This window comes from Aulonocara stuartgranti (assembly GCF_965226115.1).
Source record: "Aulonocara stuartgranti genome assembly, chromosome: 2".
NCBI classification, from domain to species: domain Eukaryota; kingdom Metazoa; phylum Chordata; class Actinopteri; order Cichliformes; family Cichlidae; genus Aulonocara; species Aulonocara stuartgranti.
In genome coordinates this window covers 1,992,396-2,012,117 of record NC_138940.1, presented here as the reverse complement: position 1 = coordinate 2,012,117, position 19,722 = coordinate 1,992,396, and the positions used below count along the sequence as shown (strand labels likewise).

At 42.5% G+C, this 19,722-nt stretch overlaps 1 protein-coding gene across 2 annotated transcripts; it reads right to left on the bottom strand.

Annotated features, from left to right (window-relative positions):
- Nucleotides 1-17,952, bottom strand: abhd18 (abhydrolase domain containing 18). 2 transcript variants are annotated; one of them, XM_082554412.1, is made up of 14 exons: nt 17,806-17,952; nt 15,565-15,673; nt 12,090-12,174; nt 11,906-12,006; nt 8,734-8,809; nt 7,137-7,221; nt 6,706-6,733; nt 6,184-6,322; nt 5,488-5,577; nt 4,720-4,821; nt 4,238-4,437; nt 3,586-3,719; nt 2,288-2,450; nt 1-1,731 (listed from the first exon to the last, which is right to left on the bottom strand). In XM_082554412.1, exons 2-14 carry the CDS (start codon nt 15,654-15,656, stop codon nt 1,674-1,676), a joined length of 1,353 nt encoding a protein of 450 aa, XP_082410538.1. In that variant the 5' UTR covers nt 15,657-15,673; nt 17,806-17,952; the 3' UTR covers nt 1-1,673. The 2 variants fall into 2 exon arrangements, with proteins under 2 accessions (XP_082410538.1, XP_082410539.1); XM_082554413.1 differs by lacking the exons at nt 6,184-6,322; nt 6,706-6,733; nt 7,137-7,221 and having other exon boundaries at nt 17,806-17,951.
- Nucleotides 17,953-19,722: the final 1,770 nt, after the last annotated feature.

Sequence of the window (19,722 nt, the reverse complement as noted above, 5' to 3'; positions counted from 1 at the left end):
CAGGCTGAAGAAATCCTTTAATGCTGATGCAGGCTTCACAGTGTAGAAACGAGAACTCTAAGAAACAAAAGAGCAGAAGTCATGTATGAAACACAACACAGTTAACATGTGAAGCACTTAAAAGAAAACACAAATAAAACACTTCCAGTGAGGCGTGGCGATTTAAACATTGCCTGTACTGCTCAGCAGTTGTAATGGCATCAAGAATATCTGCACATAGTTCATAATTACAATTAGAATGAACATTTCTTTCACTAAACTCAAAGTCACTCATTATAGAGCGACATCACTATTTTAACGCAGATGCTCTGATGTAGTAGGTCCAAATACAGGATGGTGGGTCACCCACCCTCCTGCTCCAACATGGTAGGAAAATGTTTATATTCATAACAATGTGAATTTTCTGCTTTAAATACTTTTATATATGTTTTTAAAATGGTCCCTCCACCCACCTTTAGTCCTTTTTCAGACATTGAAATCGGAGGAAATGTTCCAAAAATGTGCTGATTTGAAAGTGAATGATGCCGATCTTTGTTTCCATAGCACAGATTTGTCTGAGACATCATCGAGTGTCAGCCTGTGCCTCTAAGGAGCGTCCAGCGTCCTGTTCATTGTCCATTTCTATCATAATGCACGCACTGGGGTTAAATATTGAATAACAATGTTCTTCCCACAGAGTTCAGACTCAATACTGTTAATAACAGACAATCATAGGGTCCTGCTGTCCACACTGTTATAGTTCTTACAGAAATACAGGCTGAAACATACAGACAGGAGCAGCTAAGAGAAGAAGAAATGTGCTGAAACTGTCAGAAAGGAGATTTATTTGTTTCCACTTTACATGTGAGCAGCACAGCAAACACAGTGAAGCCAGTTAACCTCAAAGTACACCAGTCACAGTGGACACAGAACAAAGCATCGACTTTCATTACCATCAAACTTTGTTGTGATTTAACATTTACTTCAGCCTCCTTTAAATTTGATTCATGTGACATCAGGACAACATTCCAGGGAGAAGCGATTGAGCGGCGTCCCCCCGGTGTTTTATCCCACATCTCGTTCTCAACGTTTCTTTCAGCCCAGAAAAGTTAATGTGATCATCGAACATTTAAGCGTCAGCATCAAAATAAAAAAGAGCCAGATTTCAACCAGCTCCTAAGAATTTCAGGGACCTGTACAACCGTCACAATTTCAGTAAGAATCTTTCATGGTTTCATCAAATATGCTAAAGTCAGTCCAACATAAACTGGTCAGTTCTGAGGAAGCTCTGTGATTTCATATGGAATGGCTCGGGCTCGAGTATCACATCCAAGGTTGTGTCAGATAAGGAAGAGAAGTGGAAAACAGCAGGACACCTGCAGCCTGGTGATACAGGAGCAATAAAAGCTGCACACAGTGCTATCAATGATCACCAGCAGTTATCAAACTGAAGCTAGACACCCGGATGTTTCTTTCACAGCACATAACAACATTTTAAACTGCTACAGTTTCAGTTATGCACGGCGAGGTTTGTCGCACACCTAGATCACACAGCCTTATACAAACAGGAAGAGGCGTGCTCAGCTCCACCTTCTCTGAGGCTACCCTGTAAATGTCACACGTGCCTCACAAGGAAAGATCTCAGCTGCCACACTGAGAGTGGTGAAGGCAAACGTCCAGCCTGGCTCCAGTGGCTAGTGCAGGTTGGGATACTTCACGCAGAATCTGTCAAAGGCATCATATATGGCCTGTCTGGAAATGAAACAGGTAACGTTAACGTAGCAAAGCTGTCCATGACAAACAAATCATATACGTAAAAATGATGAAATGTGTGAAATACTGTGAGGGTGGCCCAACTCTAACATCAGATTAACCAGACAACAGCCACAGTTTAACGAACATTCTCAGACATGTTATCTGTCTATATGTACCACGCCTGAACCAGGAAGTGCAGCTGTGACACTTCTACAAACAACTTTGGCTCCTGTGAACAATTTCTAGACTTTCTTTGAATTTGACGTCATATTTGGTACAGTGGAGACATCATTCAGGCATTGACATCTAGTCTAAATTCATATTCATAATGAAGGACGCTCTGGTCCATAATGCTCATTGTATTGTTACTAATGTCAACTTTCTGCTATAAAACAGCAACGTTTCAAAACTAGAGCTTGTAGAATAGAGCAGATAAATATGGATTGTGTGTATTCTCAGATTTTGCATGTTTTTGTGTGAGTATAGTTTAATTAGGCATAAATGAGAAACTTAAAAAACACCTTTTGGATCATTTTCAACACTATAACTTTACCTGAATATATTCTGTTTAAATAGGTATGCACTGATGTGTCCTCCTCTCAGATATCTGACTTCACAGCCTGGCCAGATCTCCTGCAGACTCAGGACTCCTGTTCGGGGCACATATGCATCCTCTTTGGCCTGGACGACAACGATGAGACTGGTATCTACAGGAACTGCAGCAGAGAGGGAAACACAGGGACATCTACATTCACAACATTTCTTTCACTTTTGTGCAAAACACATGCAAATCTTTTCTGCCAGAAGAGGGTGGTAGACACCGCAGGAACAGTGAGCTGTTAAACATGACTGAAGATCAGCTGGGTCCTCTGCAGTGACCTGTGCCTCCTCTCACACCTTCTTGTATGAGCCAGGACGAAGCTCATCCTATTTCCCTCACAGTGTTCTAGCTTCACAATGATAATCCTGGAGAATGATTACAATCCCTGTGTCGTTCATTCAGCAGCAGAACTGATCTTCTGTGCCTTTTGATGGTGTATCAGTATGAAACATTCAATAAATCCTTTGAACACAATATTAAAAGTAAAAATAATCACGCTGGAGATTGTGTACTGTTCAAGTAACAGAGACAAAAGAGCTCGTAAGGAACTGTCTACATACGGCCCAAGGAGCGAGGACACAGGTGGGACAAGTCTCTATTTTAGCAACGAGCAGAAAACTGACACTTCCTGTGTAAAAGCAGATTAAACAAAGGCTCTACAGGTGCGAAAAAGACGGTGCTGAGTTTCTCTGATCTGAGGAGAACATCGTTTTTCATCAGCTTGTTGCGAGTCTCTTAATTCTTTCCACACTTGGCTGATATTCCTTCTATACGGTTTCAATTTTACAAGCCAACGCCTTCGTGGTGTCATTGTCCATCTTTCTGTTTTGGCGTCAGTAGTCTCACTCATTGTGCCATGCTCCAGTATCCACACTTTAATGGCAACAAACAAACCAGTATGACCATCACGACCTTCAATTCATCAAACGTCAGCAGCCAACGCTTTTATCACAGCATCAGCTCTTTAGTATCACCGCCAACTGTAACGACACCACCTGCAACCTTATTGGTCAAAACCATTTCTGACGGCTGGGATGTGCTGCTGACAACAACCATATACATTTGTGTTATATACTGGCATGTGTAGAATATACTTGTATATATATTTTGTAACTTTGTAATATGTTGTATTATCCAGTTACTGTTCTTCATGTCCGGGAGCAACTCTGACCACAGGGATTAATTCAGTGTTGTGATTCTTCGCTTGTTCTTCTTTAAGCAGAGGTGTAATCATTCACTGCAGCACTCACCAGAGAAGTTGGCCATGTGTGTGCACTCATCCATCACTGCCTTCATGAAACTTATAGATTCTTTGTGTAAAGATGGACGACAACATTCGGCGGGATCCGTCCTTCTCCCGTGTGCGTTATATCCACCAAGAGCTCTGAGGAGACAGAAGAAACGGTTTTATGTCCCTTAATAATGAAACATTCTCACTGGGGATAAGACTTGCTTATTCTTATTCCATTATCGATATCACTTTCACAGCTTCTTTGCATCCTTCGGTCAAATGTTTGTGGCTGTGGAACCTGCCTGCAGAAGCTTGGCACACTTGATCAAGTTATTATTTTCCCCACTGTATACTACAGTGCACTGTATACTGTAGTGCACTGTATACTATTAAGTTAATGCATTTCACATGTCTGACCCTTTTTCACATTTTCCAAGCAAAACAGGAAAATGGAAATGGCTCAAGACTTTTGCACAATACTGGACGTCCATGTTTGTTGATACTGTAACCATAACAGGTTTATACTGATGGAAAATTGCATGTTACTGTGCACTGTTTGAAACATGCAACAGATGCTCAACCAGATGTTCGACAGCAAGTCTTAAAACACACGAGTTTCAAATGTTATAAAAATTCCAACGCATCAGCAGGTGTAGTGATCGAACACTCACGTTGGCAGAGTTTCGAAGCTTGCTCCAACACTGCTCCCCAGCGACAACAGATGCTCTGCTCCGTCTGTGGCCCCACCACAGTCACGTCCTCCGTCCACTCTGCTGCACTGGCTCACTGACAGTTTGTGGTCTTCAGACAGCTCGTGGAAATGCTCGTCCACATTCGTTACAAGTTTGGGACCCATCTTAAAGGAATCAGCCTACCAGCAGTGGACACGCAGCAAAAGATGTAGTCATGCATGTGTTACACGTATGACACAAGACCAAAAACACAACAAGCACAGTTTCACACTTAACTTCTTCTTTTAGTAAACAAAGAAAAATTCAATCTTTGCAAAAAACATTTTACCAGCGTATTAGTGTGTGCAGAGGGAGTGATGAAAGGAAGACACGGGTACTTTCTCCAGTCAGTTGTACTCGTACAGTTGTGAAAGTAATCCGAGTAATATTCTGTACTCCTGTGAAACTGCAGGAACACTTACCCCACAGTACTCCAGCAGCTTGATGATCTCCTCTTCATACCGTGAATTAATTGCATATTGCTTCTCCAGCTGTGTCCAGTTCACTGCTTTACTCAGCACACCCTGCACACACGCACACACACACACACACACACACACACACACACACACACACACACACATGCAGACACACACACACACACACACACACACACACACACACACACACACACACACATGCAGACACACACACACACACACACACACACACACACACACACACACACACACACACACACACACATGCAGACACACACACACACACACACACACACACACGCAGACACACACACACATTTTTCAGTCATTAACTGTTCCTCCTGCTCAAGAAATGATCAAAACGCAGATAAACATACAACTTTAACCCCTGGAGGGTCCTAGAAAAATGCATACACTATCGGGCTTAGAGCCACAAATCGACCACGCCCAAAAAAGTGCTATAAAAAATTTATATATTAATATTTTATTCCACTTTAAAGTCTTCACCACAAATAAACTCCTGAAAGATCAATAAATGTCAGCTCAGCCAGACTCCGTATCAACAGTCTTATCTGATTTTGACAAACTGAAACAATTTGACTCCCAGTTTCAGCTGCACTCAGACTCTGAACCATGAATTTAACACTAGTATTGGATCAGTAACAGCAGCTTTGCAGGCAGAAACAGTATGAAAGCAATAATAAGTGAATGTGTCCTTATAGATGTACAGCAGGTAGAACTGCTCCTGACCGTGGTGAACACACTGGAGGCTGTGGACCAGGACAAACAGGGAATTAGAGGGATGGGTTTGGGCCAGTTGGTCACTGCCAGGGACGCCATCTGGACACAAAGACACACAAGTGACACACTTTAGAGAGATAACACTGGGCTTGCAAGTTTCTTTCCCCAAATGAAACCAAGATGCTGCTCTGTCCCACTTTACGAACTCGGAGGCTTGTTCTGTTGAAGTGGAAGCTTCCCCACCCCCAACATGAGCCCATTGGGTGGGGGACGTACTCTTTAACTTAAACTTAGATTCTCTCTCAGAGGTTTTATTAGGAAATGTAACAAAACCTGGAAATCATGTCTCTTACTGGTGGACACCATCACTTTACTTCCTGAGACTGAAGTGAACTGAGCGAGGCGACATCATAAGTTTGGTGTTTTTTTATTTGATCTTATTTTTTTTTCTCCTTTTGTTTAGTTTGGTCCTTCTTGTTATGCTTGTTGTGTGTATGGGTGTTGAGACTGGATCTCTGCGGCGTCTTGTCTCGTGTGGACCTGGTAGGGGGAGAATTCGGATGGGGGTTTGCTGTTGCTAACTTTGTATGTCGTGGCTGAAATCAATAAAACAAAGTTGGAATAAGATGCTGCTCTCTCGTATAACAAGATCGACAACTAAACATTTAGTGGTAAAATGTTATTTGACAAGTTTCTTTGACTCACATATCCTCCCATAGAGATGCCCGTCATTCCCAGGGGCCAGTATCCTTCTCTCTCCAGCCAGCGAAGCAGGACTGTTGATTCCAGGATCAAAGCCCCGCCCATCACAAACAGGTCCGACACATTTTTTAGACTGGATCGTCTAAAACACTCAAATGATATCTATATTCAATTTACGATACGTTCATTTGACCTTTGAGAAAAATCGAGCCGTGAAGTCTGTTTCTATAACAACATCCAACAGCTCAGTGCGTCTCACACAGTCTCGCTTTGTCAAATGAATCAGTTCAGAAACAAACGATGCTTGAAAACGACAGCCTTGCATTTAAAACGTAAATAAAGCCAACAGGTGTTTGAATCAGCCCATAAGTCTGATTTGGAAACATCGAAGACGTTTCTGCCTCTTTTCTCCTTCTTGTTGCAAACATGAAAACTAAATGAGAATCTTTGTCACAAAGTTAAAAATCACTTTTTTTAAATCGACTAAATTTTCCAAACTGGTTTTAATCGATCAAGTCAACTTACAGTTGGTCTCTGGGTTTTCGATAACCATGTGAAGCATCAGTCAAGGAACGTTCGTAGCAGACATTAAATAAAAACAACAACATGACACAGCTGTCTTCTAATCAGGTCACTGGATCGATTCCCAGCTCCTCTGATCTACAAGTGTCCTCGGGCAGGATCGTGAATCGATGCATCCAAGTGCGTCTGTAACAGAAGTGCTCTATGAATATGTGTCTGAACAGGTGGCTGGTAGTGCACACTCTGTTTACAAACAGGTTATTACGGGAACTTTCCACAGCATGTTCGTCATGTGCTTGTTTCATCAGCAGCAGCGGCGACAGCCATCGTACTGGTTTGTACACTCGCTGACTGAGTTTCCATGTTTGTCGTGAGTTACTTTGAAAGAAAGTTAACAACAAACGATGTTGTTGTTGAAGACAACAGAAGGATATAATAAGGGTTCTCCAGAAGTAATGACGCCATTCCTGCCTCTTTGATCATGGGCCGAGCCATCAGGGTCCGCCGACGCCAGAAAAACTACAGGTCATAGAAACACAAGGACAGAAACAGCATTCCAAAGGTCATCATCACAGCTCCTGGATCCTACAGATTGTTGGGGTCAGTTTCCAGAGTTAACCACACACTTTGACACCATTTATTTATTAAATCTTCTCGTCTGACGCGTTTCTCTGCTTCACAGTAAATCTGGACCTTGAACCAAGTCTGCTGCTCAACTTCTGAGGATTTCTTGCAGTAATGTCAAAAACACAGCACAAGTCTTAGGTCTGAGGAATCATCTGGTCCCTAACAGCTTCTATAATTATGCAAATATGACCTCAAATGAACAACAGCACTAAACATACGACACTCTTCTCTATAAGTCAGAGGACTGGAGTTGATCCGGGGTCTGGACTGTGACGGGTCATTTCAGCTCGTCTGTTACAGACTTGCTTCTGTGGATGGGATCATTGTTCTGCTGCATGAGCCAGCTGTGGTCAGGCTTCAGCTGCTGGACACACAGCCTCACATTTCAGTTAATGTTGTGGTATACAGAGGAGTGGGTGGTCCCGGGGTCTGTGTATCGATGCAGACACAGATCATCCCCCTCCACCTTTGTGCTCACTGTAATCGGTGGAGGCAGATGGCTGCTGGGTCTTTCCTCCTTGGTGTTAATCGACACCTTAATGCTCCAGACTAACAAACTGCTAAAGCCTACGTAGTTTTTCACCCACTCAATGATAAAATGCCACGTGAGGTTTGGATCACCTCGTTTTAGAACCACGGGGGCTCACTACGACATAAGCTGGGTTTCTTTGTGTCAGCTGACACAAGGCTTCCTTCCTCTGTGTGCATTCACATGAAGGGAGTTTGACCCCTTGGATCCAGTGAGCGCTGCCTGCTGCAGTTAGTGACATTATCAAAGCACACGGGATAGAGAACTGTAAACAACACGAACATATATAACAGTGCTGCTGCAAATAAAGACATGTGAGTCGGTCTTGCTGCAGAAAATATTAATTTTGTGATTTGATGATCACGAGCTCACGTCATATAAATTCTTTCTTTCACTGCTCGGTGCACTCTGAGAGCTGCTGAACATCAGAGCACATCGAAACGTTACAGGTTACTCTGTGTTTGGGACTCTGTCCTATAGCCTGATAATGGATGATATACTTGGTGATAAAAAGCTACTTTCTTTATATCCATGTGCTTTGTTTTACATGATTGTGGGAGGGAAGTGAACACTGCTCGTTGTTATTTCAAAGGAAAACAAGATTGTCAGTGGCCTTTACGGCCCACTTTGATCTTAGATGGTCTGGACCAGTCAAACTCCGCTTCTGTCAGTGTAAAGAAGTTACAACTACAACTGTTTTTCTACTTGATAAAGAAAAAGCTGCTGTGGCAAAGACAGAAATCCATCAGCACAACTCTGGACTTACATGGTTTTATTTTTTTGGTTTGGTATTGTAAGTATTTGTTTCAGCATTATGAGTTCTGTGGCGGCTGCCTGGGAGCACATTCATATTAAAATAAAGGTAAGAGTCTTACATGGTCTCCAGTCCCAGCTAAGTGGATACATACTGGTCTGTTCTTCTGCCATCTCTTAGGAACTATGAACTGGAACCTGGAACAACACAAACGATGAGAGCCGCAGGTCTACAGGCAGCATTCCCACAGCATAAGTAAATCCTCTTCAAACATTTTCAGCACAAACACAGCTTACATTTCAGCCCTAACGACTCATGTGGCTAGCTCCAAATTCAGCAAATACAACCTCAGATGGAGCAGAACATGGCACATTAAACTATATCATTAATTAGGGCTGGGCCATATCACACCGTTCACGGTGATACCGGTGTAATGTTGGGCAACGATAGGAAAATGAAATATGGCGATAGAATGTGGGTAAAATGCGCATGCGCAGTGCCTTGAGAGGGGTTATGAGAAGAGCGAAAGCGGATCGTTGAATGAAACGATGAAGCAGAACTGGTTTGTAAAATGCTGCAGCTTCACTGGTGTGGAACTGGTTTAGCTTTCGTCCCTCAGACACACAACAAAGCACTATTTTTGGTAGCGCATGCTAGCGGGCCGTCGTTATTACCGTGTTGTTTGGAAAATACGTCACACTTAAAATCAATCCTTTGATTTGTCTGAAAGTCGACAGAGCCCCTTATAATCCCGTGCGCCTTATGTATGAACTCTGGTTGTGTTTACTGACCTCGAAACGATTTTATGTGCACGGCGCTCGAAAATCTGTCAAATGTTTCAGTACGACTTTGCTAAGCTACGAAGCCGCACCGCTTGATGGATTGTCGGAGCATTACGGCTATCGTAGGCGGAGCCTCGCGGAGTGATACGTACTGTGCTTCAACATAATATTACCGTATTGTGTGTGTATAACCTCTTTTTAAGTTTTGTGGATGTTATACATGGTTATGCTGAGGATATGTCGGCCAGTTTCCACTGGAAATGCCTTTTGGTTAAACTGGCAGCACGAATTTGCATTTGCACTGTTACATGTTTATATAACTTTAATGCACATAAAAAACAGCTGCTTGTTTAAGTGAAAATACATTGATGGGTTGTTGTTTTTTTTGCACTAATAAAGTTGTAAAGTATTTTGTCTCGTGTCAATTATATCGTTATGGCAAGTTTTCAAATGTATATCGTGATAAATATTTTGGTCATATCGCCCTGCTCTATCTTTAATTATTTAATAGAAATTAAGGCAAATTGCAGAAACACTCTTATTGTTTGTATAGGAGTTAAGAACATTTAAAACACCAGTGCTAGTCAAAAGTTGCTACTTAAAGCAGCACAATGCAGACGTTCCTCTGTCAGGCCTCCTCTGTGGTTTGTTGGAAGTGAAGGTCTAGTATTGGAGGGTCTGGGCATCCATGCTGTTCAGGCAGTTATGAAGAGCAGCTGTTGCATTAATGACAATGCAGCAGCTTCTTGGTGTGAATCGAAGTGCACTCTGAAAACGACTCCTCCAAACGTGCTCCACTAGACTCCTAGTGTGCATATGGCTGTAGCACCTTTGCTCAGGTGTAATTCAGGTGTGGTGTAAACAAAAACTTTGAGCACGCCCACTGTCACCAAGCAACAATAATGATCATCTCCTCTTCCAAACACAGTGATGAGTTAAAATCCAGGAATCATGAGTGACACCTTTCAAACATGAAAGAATATTTGAAAACTGTAACTGGGGAGTGCATACACCCTGGACATTAATGGAAAACCAGTTCTTGGGATTCCTGTATTGCTCAGCATCTGGGATGGAGCGACGTTTTGTGGTTCCACTGATGCAGCCGATGACTCCTGGAAAGTTCCCAAATTCATAGAACTTGTAATTAACTCAGGTTTCAGCATCTGGGAAGTTTATGTTCTGTCTTCTCAATCCACAAATGGTCCTGCACACAGTGAACGACACTGTTGGTTCACCGAGCCCACATAAACCCCCAGCTTCTCTGTGGAAGGTGCCAAAAGACACAAAGTTAAGAGCACCTGCAGACTTACTGGACTTACTGGGTGAAAGACTGGGTTCCAAAATGAAGTGATCTCCACATCATTTACTTTATGCATTCGAAACGAGCTCGAAAACTGATGTCATCAAAAAGCTTCAGTGGATGACTTCTGTCAGCAATTTGTCTAGCAGACGGTTTTCATTGATCATCTCTGAGATTCTCCAAGTAACCCATGTTATTCACCAAACAACATGAACTCTGAAGTTAAACCTGCCTGCTGGGACGTTCTATTTAAACTTCAGTTTATGCCTGGACTAGCTCTGATCTCCCTCCAGTAAACAAGCGTAGTTTAGTCAGGAATAGGCTTAGTCTGGCACTGTTTATACCGTGACTGAGGAAGCAGATTTCTGTTAGTCTGCATTGGCTGTTTAAATCTAGGACTAGCTTTAATCTCTGTCTGGGAACCCGCCCCTATAGAGCGCCTCAAGTGCTCAGGTAGAGTAGATAAGCACTAGATAAGAACCAGTCCATTTACGGCTGCTATAAACAAGAATGGGTCGCTCTCAGGAGCTCAGTGACTTCCACCAAAGCACCGTGACAGGATGTCACCTGTGCAACGAGTCGCTGCCATAGATTTCACAGTCAGCTGTTAGTGGTATTATAACAAAATGGAGCCATGAGGAGGATGGCTGGGTACCATTACACAGCAGGGTCAGCTTCAGCGGAATTTTTGTTAAATAAATAACGACGCTGTAATTTCTGCACATCTGAGGTTGTATTTACCTGATTTGAAAAATTGGTAAGAACAAGATGTTTTTAACCATGTGCTGATATGCAAAACCTCAGACGTGACAGAGGGTATATGTGTCACGAGCTCAAGAAGTTTGAGGGTAACAATGCTGGAGAAAAGAAGGAAAACTAAACCGAACATTATGTTGCATCATTTTCTTGTTCCTGTTTTTATCTCGTCTTTCTCTAGCTGGTCATTGCATGCGTCTGCCACCCTGAGCTTATTTTCCTGTAACTATAACAGAAAATATTCATAAAAAAAGGTTATTCAATGAATGTTTCAAGTTTAAAACAATAACTGAATAACTTTATTTTAAAACCCCGTCTGTATGTTTGAAAGACCCTAAACCAGCATCCACTTGGCCCTCTGGACAAAGCACCGCATCAAACTCGGAAACAACCCATTCTCCTGTCTATTCTCTGTCTCCTTTCATTGCAGTGGCAAACAACAGCACCTCTTGTACCTGGCCTTTACAGCCTCTTGTGGCAGGATCCCAGGAACCAAATGCTCCAGAGGAGAGATAAAGAAGCCCTCTTGGACATGACAGTCAGCAAGCTCCTCTGTCTGCACACAAACACACAAATAATAACTAATAATACAAAAACAAAACAGCACAAGAAGGAAAAGAGAGGAAATAAATGATGTACCTTGTTTATATAAACGGGATAGTCCTGAGGAACCAGAGACTTGCACTTCTCTCTGTCTCCAATTATCTTTCGAAACTCAAAGATTCTACAAAACAAACAGACACATCAGTTTGCAGCTGAGGACGTGCTGATCTCATCCACGACCTGCTCACTGTAAGCTGGAGGTTACCACCTGATGAAGTGCGGGCGAAGGCAGCTCGACCACCACTAGCTCTAGGAAATCACATGATAGGGCGGGGCCGGGTTTCACAATGACCTCACCCTGGCTGATTGTGAGCCACACCCGTTTTCACGCCTTGGCTCGTGTGATTGGGTAGAGGATCAAGAGGGGGTCCATGACCCTCTTGGGGGGTCTCACTAATTTAGAAGATCATTTAGCCTAGAACAATATAAAATAATGATAAAGCAACAATTATAGAAAAAAAGCTAAGACACCTTCCTGTTCATCACTGACTGAAGAACCAACCCCAGCTGCCTTACATAAGACTGACACTGACTGATCCAGAGTTAACTTCAACTATCACTTCCTCCAAACCATCAAGTCTATTAGATTCAATTCTAAGCTGCCCAAATAAGTACTACCATTAATTAATGCTTCAGTCTTAAATATGATCAGTCTATGCCACTGATGGGCTACAAACCTTTAAGGTGGTAGTAATTAAACTGTGCATTACTCCTCCCAGCTCTCTTAGCTAATTATAGGCCAATCCTTCCTTTTAATTTCCAAAACTCTTGAAAGAGCAGCTGTGTGTCTGTAAAGCAGTTAACTGGTCATCAGCTACAGTACTGCAGAGAAACTCAGGGTTGTTCTTCAATGCGTGATGAGCAGGAAAATGCCCTAGCTGTGCAGAGGGCTGTTTGTACAGCAACAAACTCTTTTTCCAGGCTGAATGAAGATCTTCTAAATTACTAAGACACCATTTCTTCTCAAGCTTATGAGTCAGCTGCTTTACGATGTGTGTTTAAGACATAAGAGAGTCAAGTACTTGTGATTTGAGGTTTTGTTTTTGGGTCAGCATATCCAGAGTCGTACACAGTGAGGATGTAAGTCTATTAACGAGATGATCAACCTGTGTGGAGGGTTTGGGTACTGTGTGGTGCACAGTACTGAAGAGCATGACAGAGGAGGAATTATGTCCTTAAATTTAGTTATAACACTTTTCAAGACATACTGTCAGTTAATGTATTCCCAAATGCTGTGTAATCCGTTATTGTAACTTTAAAGAATGATTTCATCTGACCTGAGTACTAAATCAGAGAAGTCTGAGTACAGGGTGGGTCATTCATATGGATACAGCGTAACAACATGGGGATGGTTGGTGGTATTAAAGTCCTGTTTGTGGCACATTAGTATATGTGAGGGGCAAACTCCTCAAGATGGGTGGTGACCATGGTGGCCATTTAGAAGTCGGCCATCTTGGATACAACTTTAGTTTTTTCAATAGGGAGAGGGCCATGTGACACATCAAACTTATTGGTAATGTCACAAGAACAACAATGGTGTGCTTGGTTTCAACGTAACTTTATTCTTTCATGAGTTATTTACAAGTTTCTCTTTGTTCACAGCCATTGACATGTCGAAGGTTAACACGTGAGGATCGAAATTGTGTTGATATCTGGTGAACGCAGTAACCGGGTCATTGCAGCAGATTTCAATGCAAGACCCCCTACGAGACCACCCATTTCCCATGCTGCAGTCAGCAAACTGCTTGCTCGTGAAACTGGTTCAGTGTTGGATTTGCCAAAATGTGGATGCAAGAAAACTGTCACTAATGAAGAAACATCAGTGGCTGTCCTAGCTTCATTCAGCAAGAGCCCACAGCGTAGCACTCGCCGCATGTCACTGGAGAGTGGCATTAGTTGAACATCCCTTCGGCGGATATCAGCTACTCACAAATGGCAGCCTTACAAACTCCAGCTGCTGCAGCATCTCAGCGAGGATGACCCAGATCGGCCACAGAATTTGCAGAATGGGCAAAACAAAAACTGGAACAGGACCCTCAGTTCACGCAGAAGATTTTGTTCAGTGATGAGACAAACTTTTATGTGAATGGTGTTAACAAACAAAACCACCGCTATTGGTCTGACACTAACCCACACTGGATGGATCCCTCCAAGACTGTTGGAACAACAAAAGTGATGGTTTGGTGTGGTATATGGGGGACAACGATAGTGGGTCCATTCTTCATCAATGGAAACCTCAAGGCTGCTGGATATTTGAAACTGCTACATGATGATGTGTTTCCCTCTTTATGCACTGAAGCTGGCACGTTCCCTGACTTTTTCCAGCAAGATGGTGCACCACCACATTATGGGTGCAGGTCCGAGCATTCCTAGATGAACCGTTTCCTGGAAAGTGGATTGGTTGTCGTGGGCCAGTTGAATGGCCCACAAGGTCTCGCGATCTGACCCCCTTAGACTTTTATCTTTGGGGTCATCTGAAGGCAATTGTCTATGGTGTGAAGATACGAGATGTGCAGCACCTGAAACTACGGATACTGGATGCCTGTGCTGGCATTTCTCCTGCGGTGTTGCTATCAGTGTGTGAAGAGTGGGAGAAGAGGGTTGCATTGACAATCCAACACAATGGGCAGCACATTGAACACATTTTATAAGTGGTCAGAAACTTGTAAATAACTCATGAAAGAATAAAGTTACGTTGAAACCAAGCACACCATTGTTTTTCTTGTGACATTACCAATAAGTGTGATGTGTCACATGGTCCTCTTCCTATTGAAGAAACAAAAGTTGTATCCAAGATAGCCGACTTCTACATGGCCACCATGGTCACCACCCATCTTGAGGAGTTTGCCCCTCACATATACTAATGTGCCACAAACAGGACTTTAGTATCACCAACCATTCCCATGTTATTACGCTGTATCCATAGAAATGGCCCACCCTGTAGAGTAAAGTGGGCATCTACAATTCCACCCCTCAGGCAGGAGGCTCCGGTCCATTCGCACCAGAACCTCTCGCCATAAGAACAGTTTCTTCCCCTCTGCTGTTGGACACATGAACAATAACCATATGACTGTTCCCACCACTAACACATGACCCTATGCTGTGTTCACTGTATCATTCCATGTTTGGCACTGATCACCACCTGCACTCATGTATATATCTATCTACTTAGCACTTTTAATTTTTATGTTTATTTAAGCGTAATTTATGACAGTATGTTTGCACTAAGTACCGCAGCAATTTCCTAATGTTGTAAACCTGCTCAACATTTGGCAATAAAACCCTTTCTGATTCTGATATCACAAAGAATCAACTTTTCTTCTGTGGTTGGCTTCACTGTGTGGTTGAATTTAGCACAACTGCAGTACTCCCCGACAGGACACTTGAGCTGCACTTGCTAAACGCAGGCGGGAAACAGTTATTGTTTGGTGCACGTACAGAAAACATTGGGTTTCAGAGCGCAGTGCATGCCCCGTCCTATGTGAAAGGGCCATGACAAAATGCTTCATACCTCTTGAGGTCTTCGGGCTTCCCCCATCCCCCAATAAAGAGTTTGGTGAGGAGCAGCCTTCGGTAGAATACATCCAGTCGGCTCACACCCATGGACCAGCCCCTGGCATCTACAAAGAGAAGGACATGCTTTATTCTGAAAGTGCTTACTTCCTGTAGGATTGTTAAGAACAGAAAATAACAAAAAAAAGTCAGATGCTAATACATCTTTGTTTGACAACTGAGCAATATACCTCCCCCAAAAAAGGTTAAACGAGTCGCTCTACGAGCACCGATTCCTTTGAGTCAGTCGTGTTCTGTCAGGACAAGCAAGGCAGGAAGTGCTTGAATGTCCAATGTAAAGATGAGGATACATGAAGACAAAGGAAATTTCAAATCTCACAGGAAACAGTAGTTTGCATCTGTTTTAAAAGCGTGTCTTTCTCACAGTGATAACGGCTGGAGCTCAGTAAGCTCAGAGGCCAGCAGTGTTTTTCTGGTGGTTTGTGCATGTACATTATGGATAAACCACTGGTCTATGACAGTAAACTGATGGGAGAGCAACCTGCGAGACAAGCTGCCAATGGGTCTGCTTTCACTGTCCTGAGATCAGTTAGGACTAGTGCTTGGTATGGAAAAAAGCTAGCATTAGCAAGTAAATAAGCTTTAGTGATTTAGCATCGTAATAGACAAGTTTCTGTTTGCTAACCACTTGGCCAACATGATGCTAAAGGGTGAAAACGTTGCTAACTCCATTAGCTGACCATTATCGAACGTTGGGTCTAATAACACTGGAACACTGAACAGCTGCTTGAGCACCACTTACATAGCTGCTTTGCCAACACTCCTAATTCTGTTTTTTATTCCTATTTTAATGTCTCCTTGAATATACAGACAGCTAACCATGTCTGCTCAAACCTTTTAATTCAGGTTATTATATTGTTAATAATCATTTTTGAAAAATCAAGACTGATTTAGGATATTTTCAGTGGAAAATACATTGAGGTTCAGACTCTGCCAGCATTTAATGGCTGAATGTTAACTTGTGAACAAATTCAACATAAACAGTTGAGCATCCTGTATTTAACAACTCGCTCTGAAACACATTTCATCCCACTTAAGTCTTAAAATAACTTCAGCCTAGTCTTCACTCAAACATGTGCCAGTTCCCTAATGTGACAGACCTTTTCTCAATCAGTGTGACTGATTACAGCATGAATGACGACTGCAGGAAAACTGGCTGACATAAGCATGATCATCTACTGAGGCAGGGTTAGAAAGATGGAGACAAAACATTTTATTCTTAAAGTCTCTGTCCATATGAGTGAATTATTGTAAAAGCAGTTATGTTAAGTACAAAAAAAGCAAACCAGATATAACAAAATAACAAACTGTGCACTTTGGCAGTGACTTTATGAATGAGGAAAGAGTGTCAGAGAGCTGGTTGAGGTGCAGCAGGAAGGGATAAGTCAGGAAGAAAATCTGCCAGCGAGCATGTTACGTTCACATAGTCTGTCAGCCACCACCTCACAGTTAACAGACTCATTTTTAGCCATCTTCCTGGAATAGGGTGCAGATCTCAGTCCAACAGAGTACATTTAAGATGTGACAGAACAGAGCTGCCAAGTAATCTGAAGGATGATGCAGATCTCCCATTACACTACTCTGATGAAACGTATCACATTTCTCTTCATAAAGTGATATTTCCCCGGTTGGTTGCATTGCCATTTGAAACTGAGCAGATATAAGAACATAAACAAATTTATATATTTCATGTGACTTCTCAACTCTAGCTCTTCTCGCGAGATTTGACAACACTGACATGAGCAGAGGTCGTCAGGGAGGTCTGGCGGCTGACTTGACCTAAAGCTTGATTAGTGCACATTTCTAACAGTGAGCCTTCAGAGGAAATACTTCCTCCACATACTCGGATCACGACGGCGCTTTAGTTTTATGACAGAAACAAATCAGAACAAAGCTGTCAGTGATGTGCGGTACAATGACGGGGTGACTCGTAATTTCCATTTCCATGCATAATCATCACCTTGTTACAGCATAAAACGCTATATCGTCTTCCACTGGTCGCTGTGGGTAGTAACTGTAATAACAACAACACGCTGACAATATAACGCAGAGACCAGCTGTACGACGGACACCGCCACGCGTTTCAACTTGCTGCTAGCTGTAAGTTAGCAAACTTCGCCTTAGTCATTCATTAGCGAGTTTCAAACCATGCAAACACAGAGAGAAACAACAGCACTACCTCAGTCTGTACCCGAACGTATATCTCTGGCTTTGCTCGCACGGCTAGTTGAGCTAAGGAAGGCAAATGTAGTGACTTCGTCAAGCTACTGGGAGGAATGGTCGCAATTCAAAGGAAAAAACGGTCGGAACTTCCGGTGTTCCAGATTAACCGGTTTTCACGTTATCTGGTGTTTGTTAACGGTACAACCTGTCAGAACAAGCTCCAAGTTTCAGATTCGCCACGTTTTCAGACATTTTCGGAAGAAATTGAATTTTAAAAGACGCGTGTTTAGTTCAGAGTATCAAACATGACTTTTTAAAGATAGAAATATTTTTTAAAAAATCTGTAAGATCATTATTATTATTATCGATAAAATGAAATAAAAAATAAGCGACTGTTCCCCGGACGACAACGGAATATTTTACAAGCCATTTTCATCAGCGGGTTAATTACTTTCTTGCCTTATTTCTTATATCCGTTTTTTGTGGCAGCAACAGACACGGCTGCCGGGTAGAAGCAGCATGCTGACTGGCCACACTTCCAGCTCCTCCCCTGGCTTAGGAGGGACGAATAACTGAATCCATCTTTTTTATTATAAATTTATTTTGCCCGAAAAGCCAGAATCTCAGGTTAAACCTCACAAAATTTCAACAACCACCAAACAGCTAAAACCGTAAATGAGAGCAGAAACACGGATTCTGCACAAAGACGTAAACAGCATCAGGATCAGTGAGATGTCCCACAGGCACGGACACTGTTTCGGCGGGCCCGCGCTTTGTGTTTGCGCCCTTTTTGCGCTGATTCTGAGCTGCAGGTTTTGTCTCTCCAACCAAAATTCACCAAACCAGCAGCAAAAGAAGCAGCAAACTGCGCTTCACATTTGATCAGCATCGTCATGAATTCACTCTGACTTTCGCTGTTTTGCTTCCACCACACTTCATGCACAGCTCTCTCTCTCTCTGTACTTCAAGAACAGTTTCCGTCTAAAAATCTGTTTTCTGCATTATTCGCTTGCTTGTTACGCACAAGTCTACCGTTGTTTGCAGCGCTGTGGGCCGCTGTTTTTTTACTTTTACTTACTTCCGAAAAGAAAACCTCATTTCTGCTGTTCAATACTGAACAAATTTCAACTTTTTAAAATTGTGCAAAATTGCAAAACACTCAGCTGTGTCTCTAATCAAACCGCTGTAACTTTGCTCTGCTTCACTTCAGCAGCATCAGGTAATGTTCATATGTTGATTAATGGTTTTCTTTCGTTTTTTGATCTACTGCAGAATATTTTTATAAAATCCCAGAACAGGAAAACCACCTTCATGTTTTTCTGTGTTTTATCTTCAGCTACTTTGACACAAAGGCCTCTGCTGTGATGCTCACAGCTCTGATAAAGTCTGGCAAGTGTCAGCTTCCTTTTTATAGATATAAAAATGTGGAAATGTACTGATGCTGTAGCGGGAGACTACTGTACCCATAAGGCTGTGTGTGTGTGTGTGTGTGTGTGTGTGTGTGTGGGGGGGGGGGGGTACTTCCGGGAAACGAAGTAAAGTTGGTGAACTTCACCCGAACGTGCTGAGTCCAGTAGTGATGGGATTTCCGGCTCTTTTTAGAGAACCGGCTCTGCAGGTTGTTTTGTTGCTTTAATTCATTTATTATTAACAATAATATAAAATTATGCACAAAAGGAATTACTAATGTAAAAAAAAGTATTTTTATTTATATATGTTTATATATAAATATATGTGGTGGCCCCTAGAGACAAAACACGTACAAACTTCAAAACACATTTCTAGCTTGAACTGAACTTCCAAAACAGAGCTACTAGATCAGCGGTCCCCAACCCCCGGGCCTCGGACCGGTACCGGTCCGTGAGTCGTTTGGTACCGGGCCGCGAGAGTTGAGGCTCAGGTGTGAAATGTCTGGTTTTCAGGGTTTTTATCG

Coding starts and splice junctions, on each gene's coding strand:
- abhd18 (XM_082554412.1), bottom strand. CDS start 15,656: ATGGGTGTGAGCCGACTGGATGTATTCTACCGAAGGCTGCTCCTCACC. Junction 4,822..5,487: donor CCTCCAGTGTGTTCACCACG/GTCAGGAGCAGT, acceptor GCGTGTGTGCAG/GGTGTGCTGAGTAAAGCAGT. Junction 4,438..4,719: donor AGCTGCTGGAGTACTGTGGG/GTAAGTGTTCCT, acceptor CACTGCTGGTAG/GCTGATTCCTTTAAGATGGG.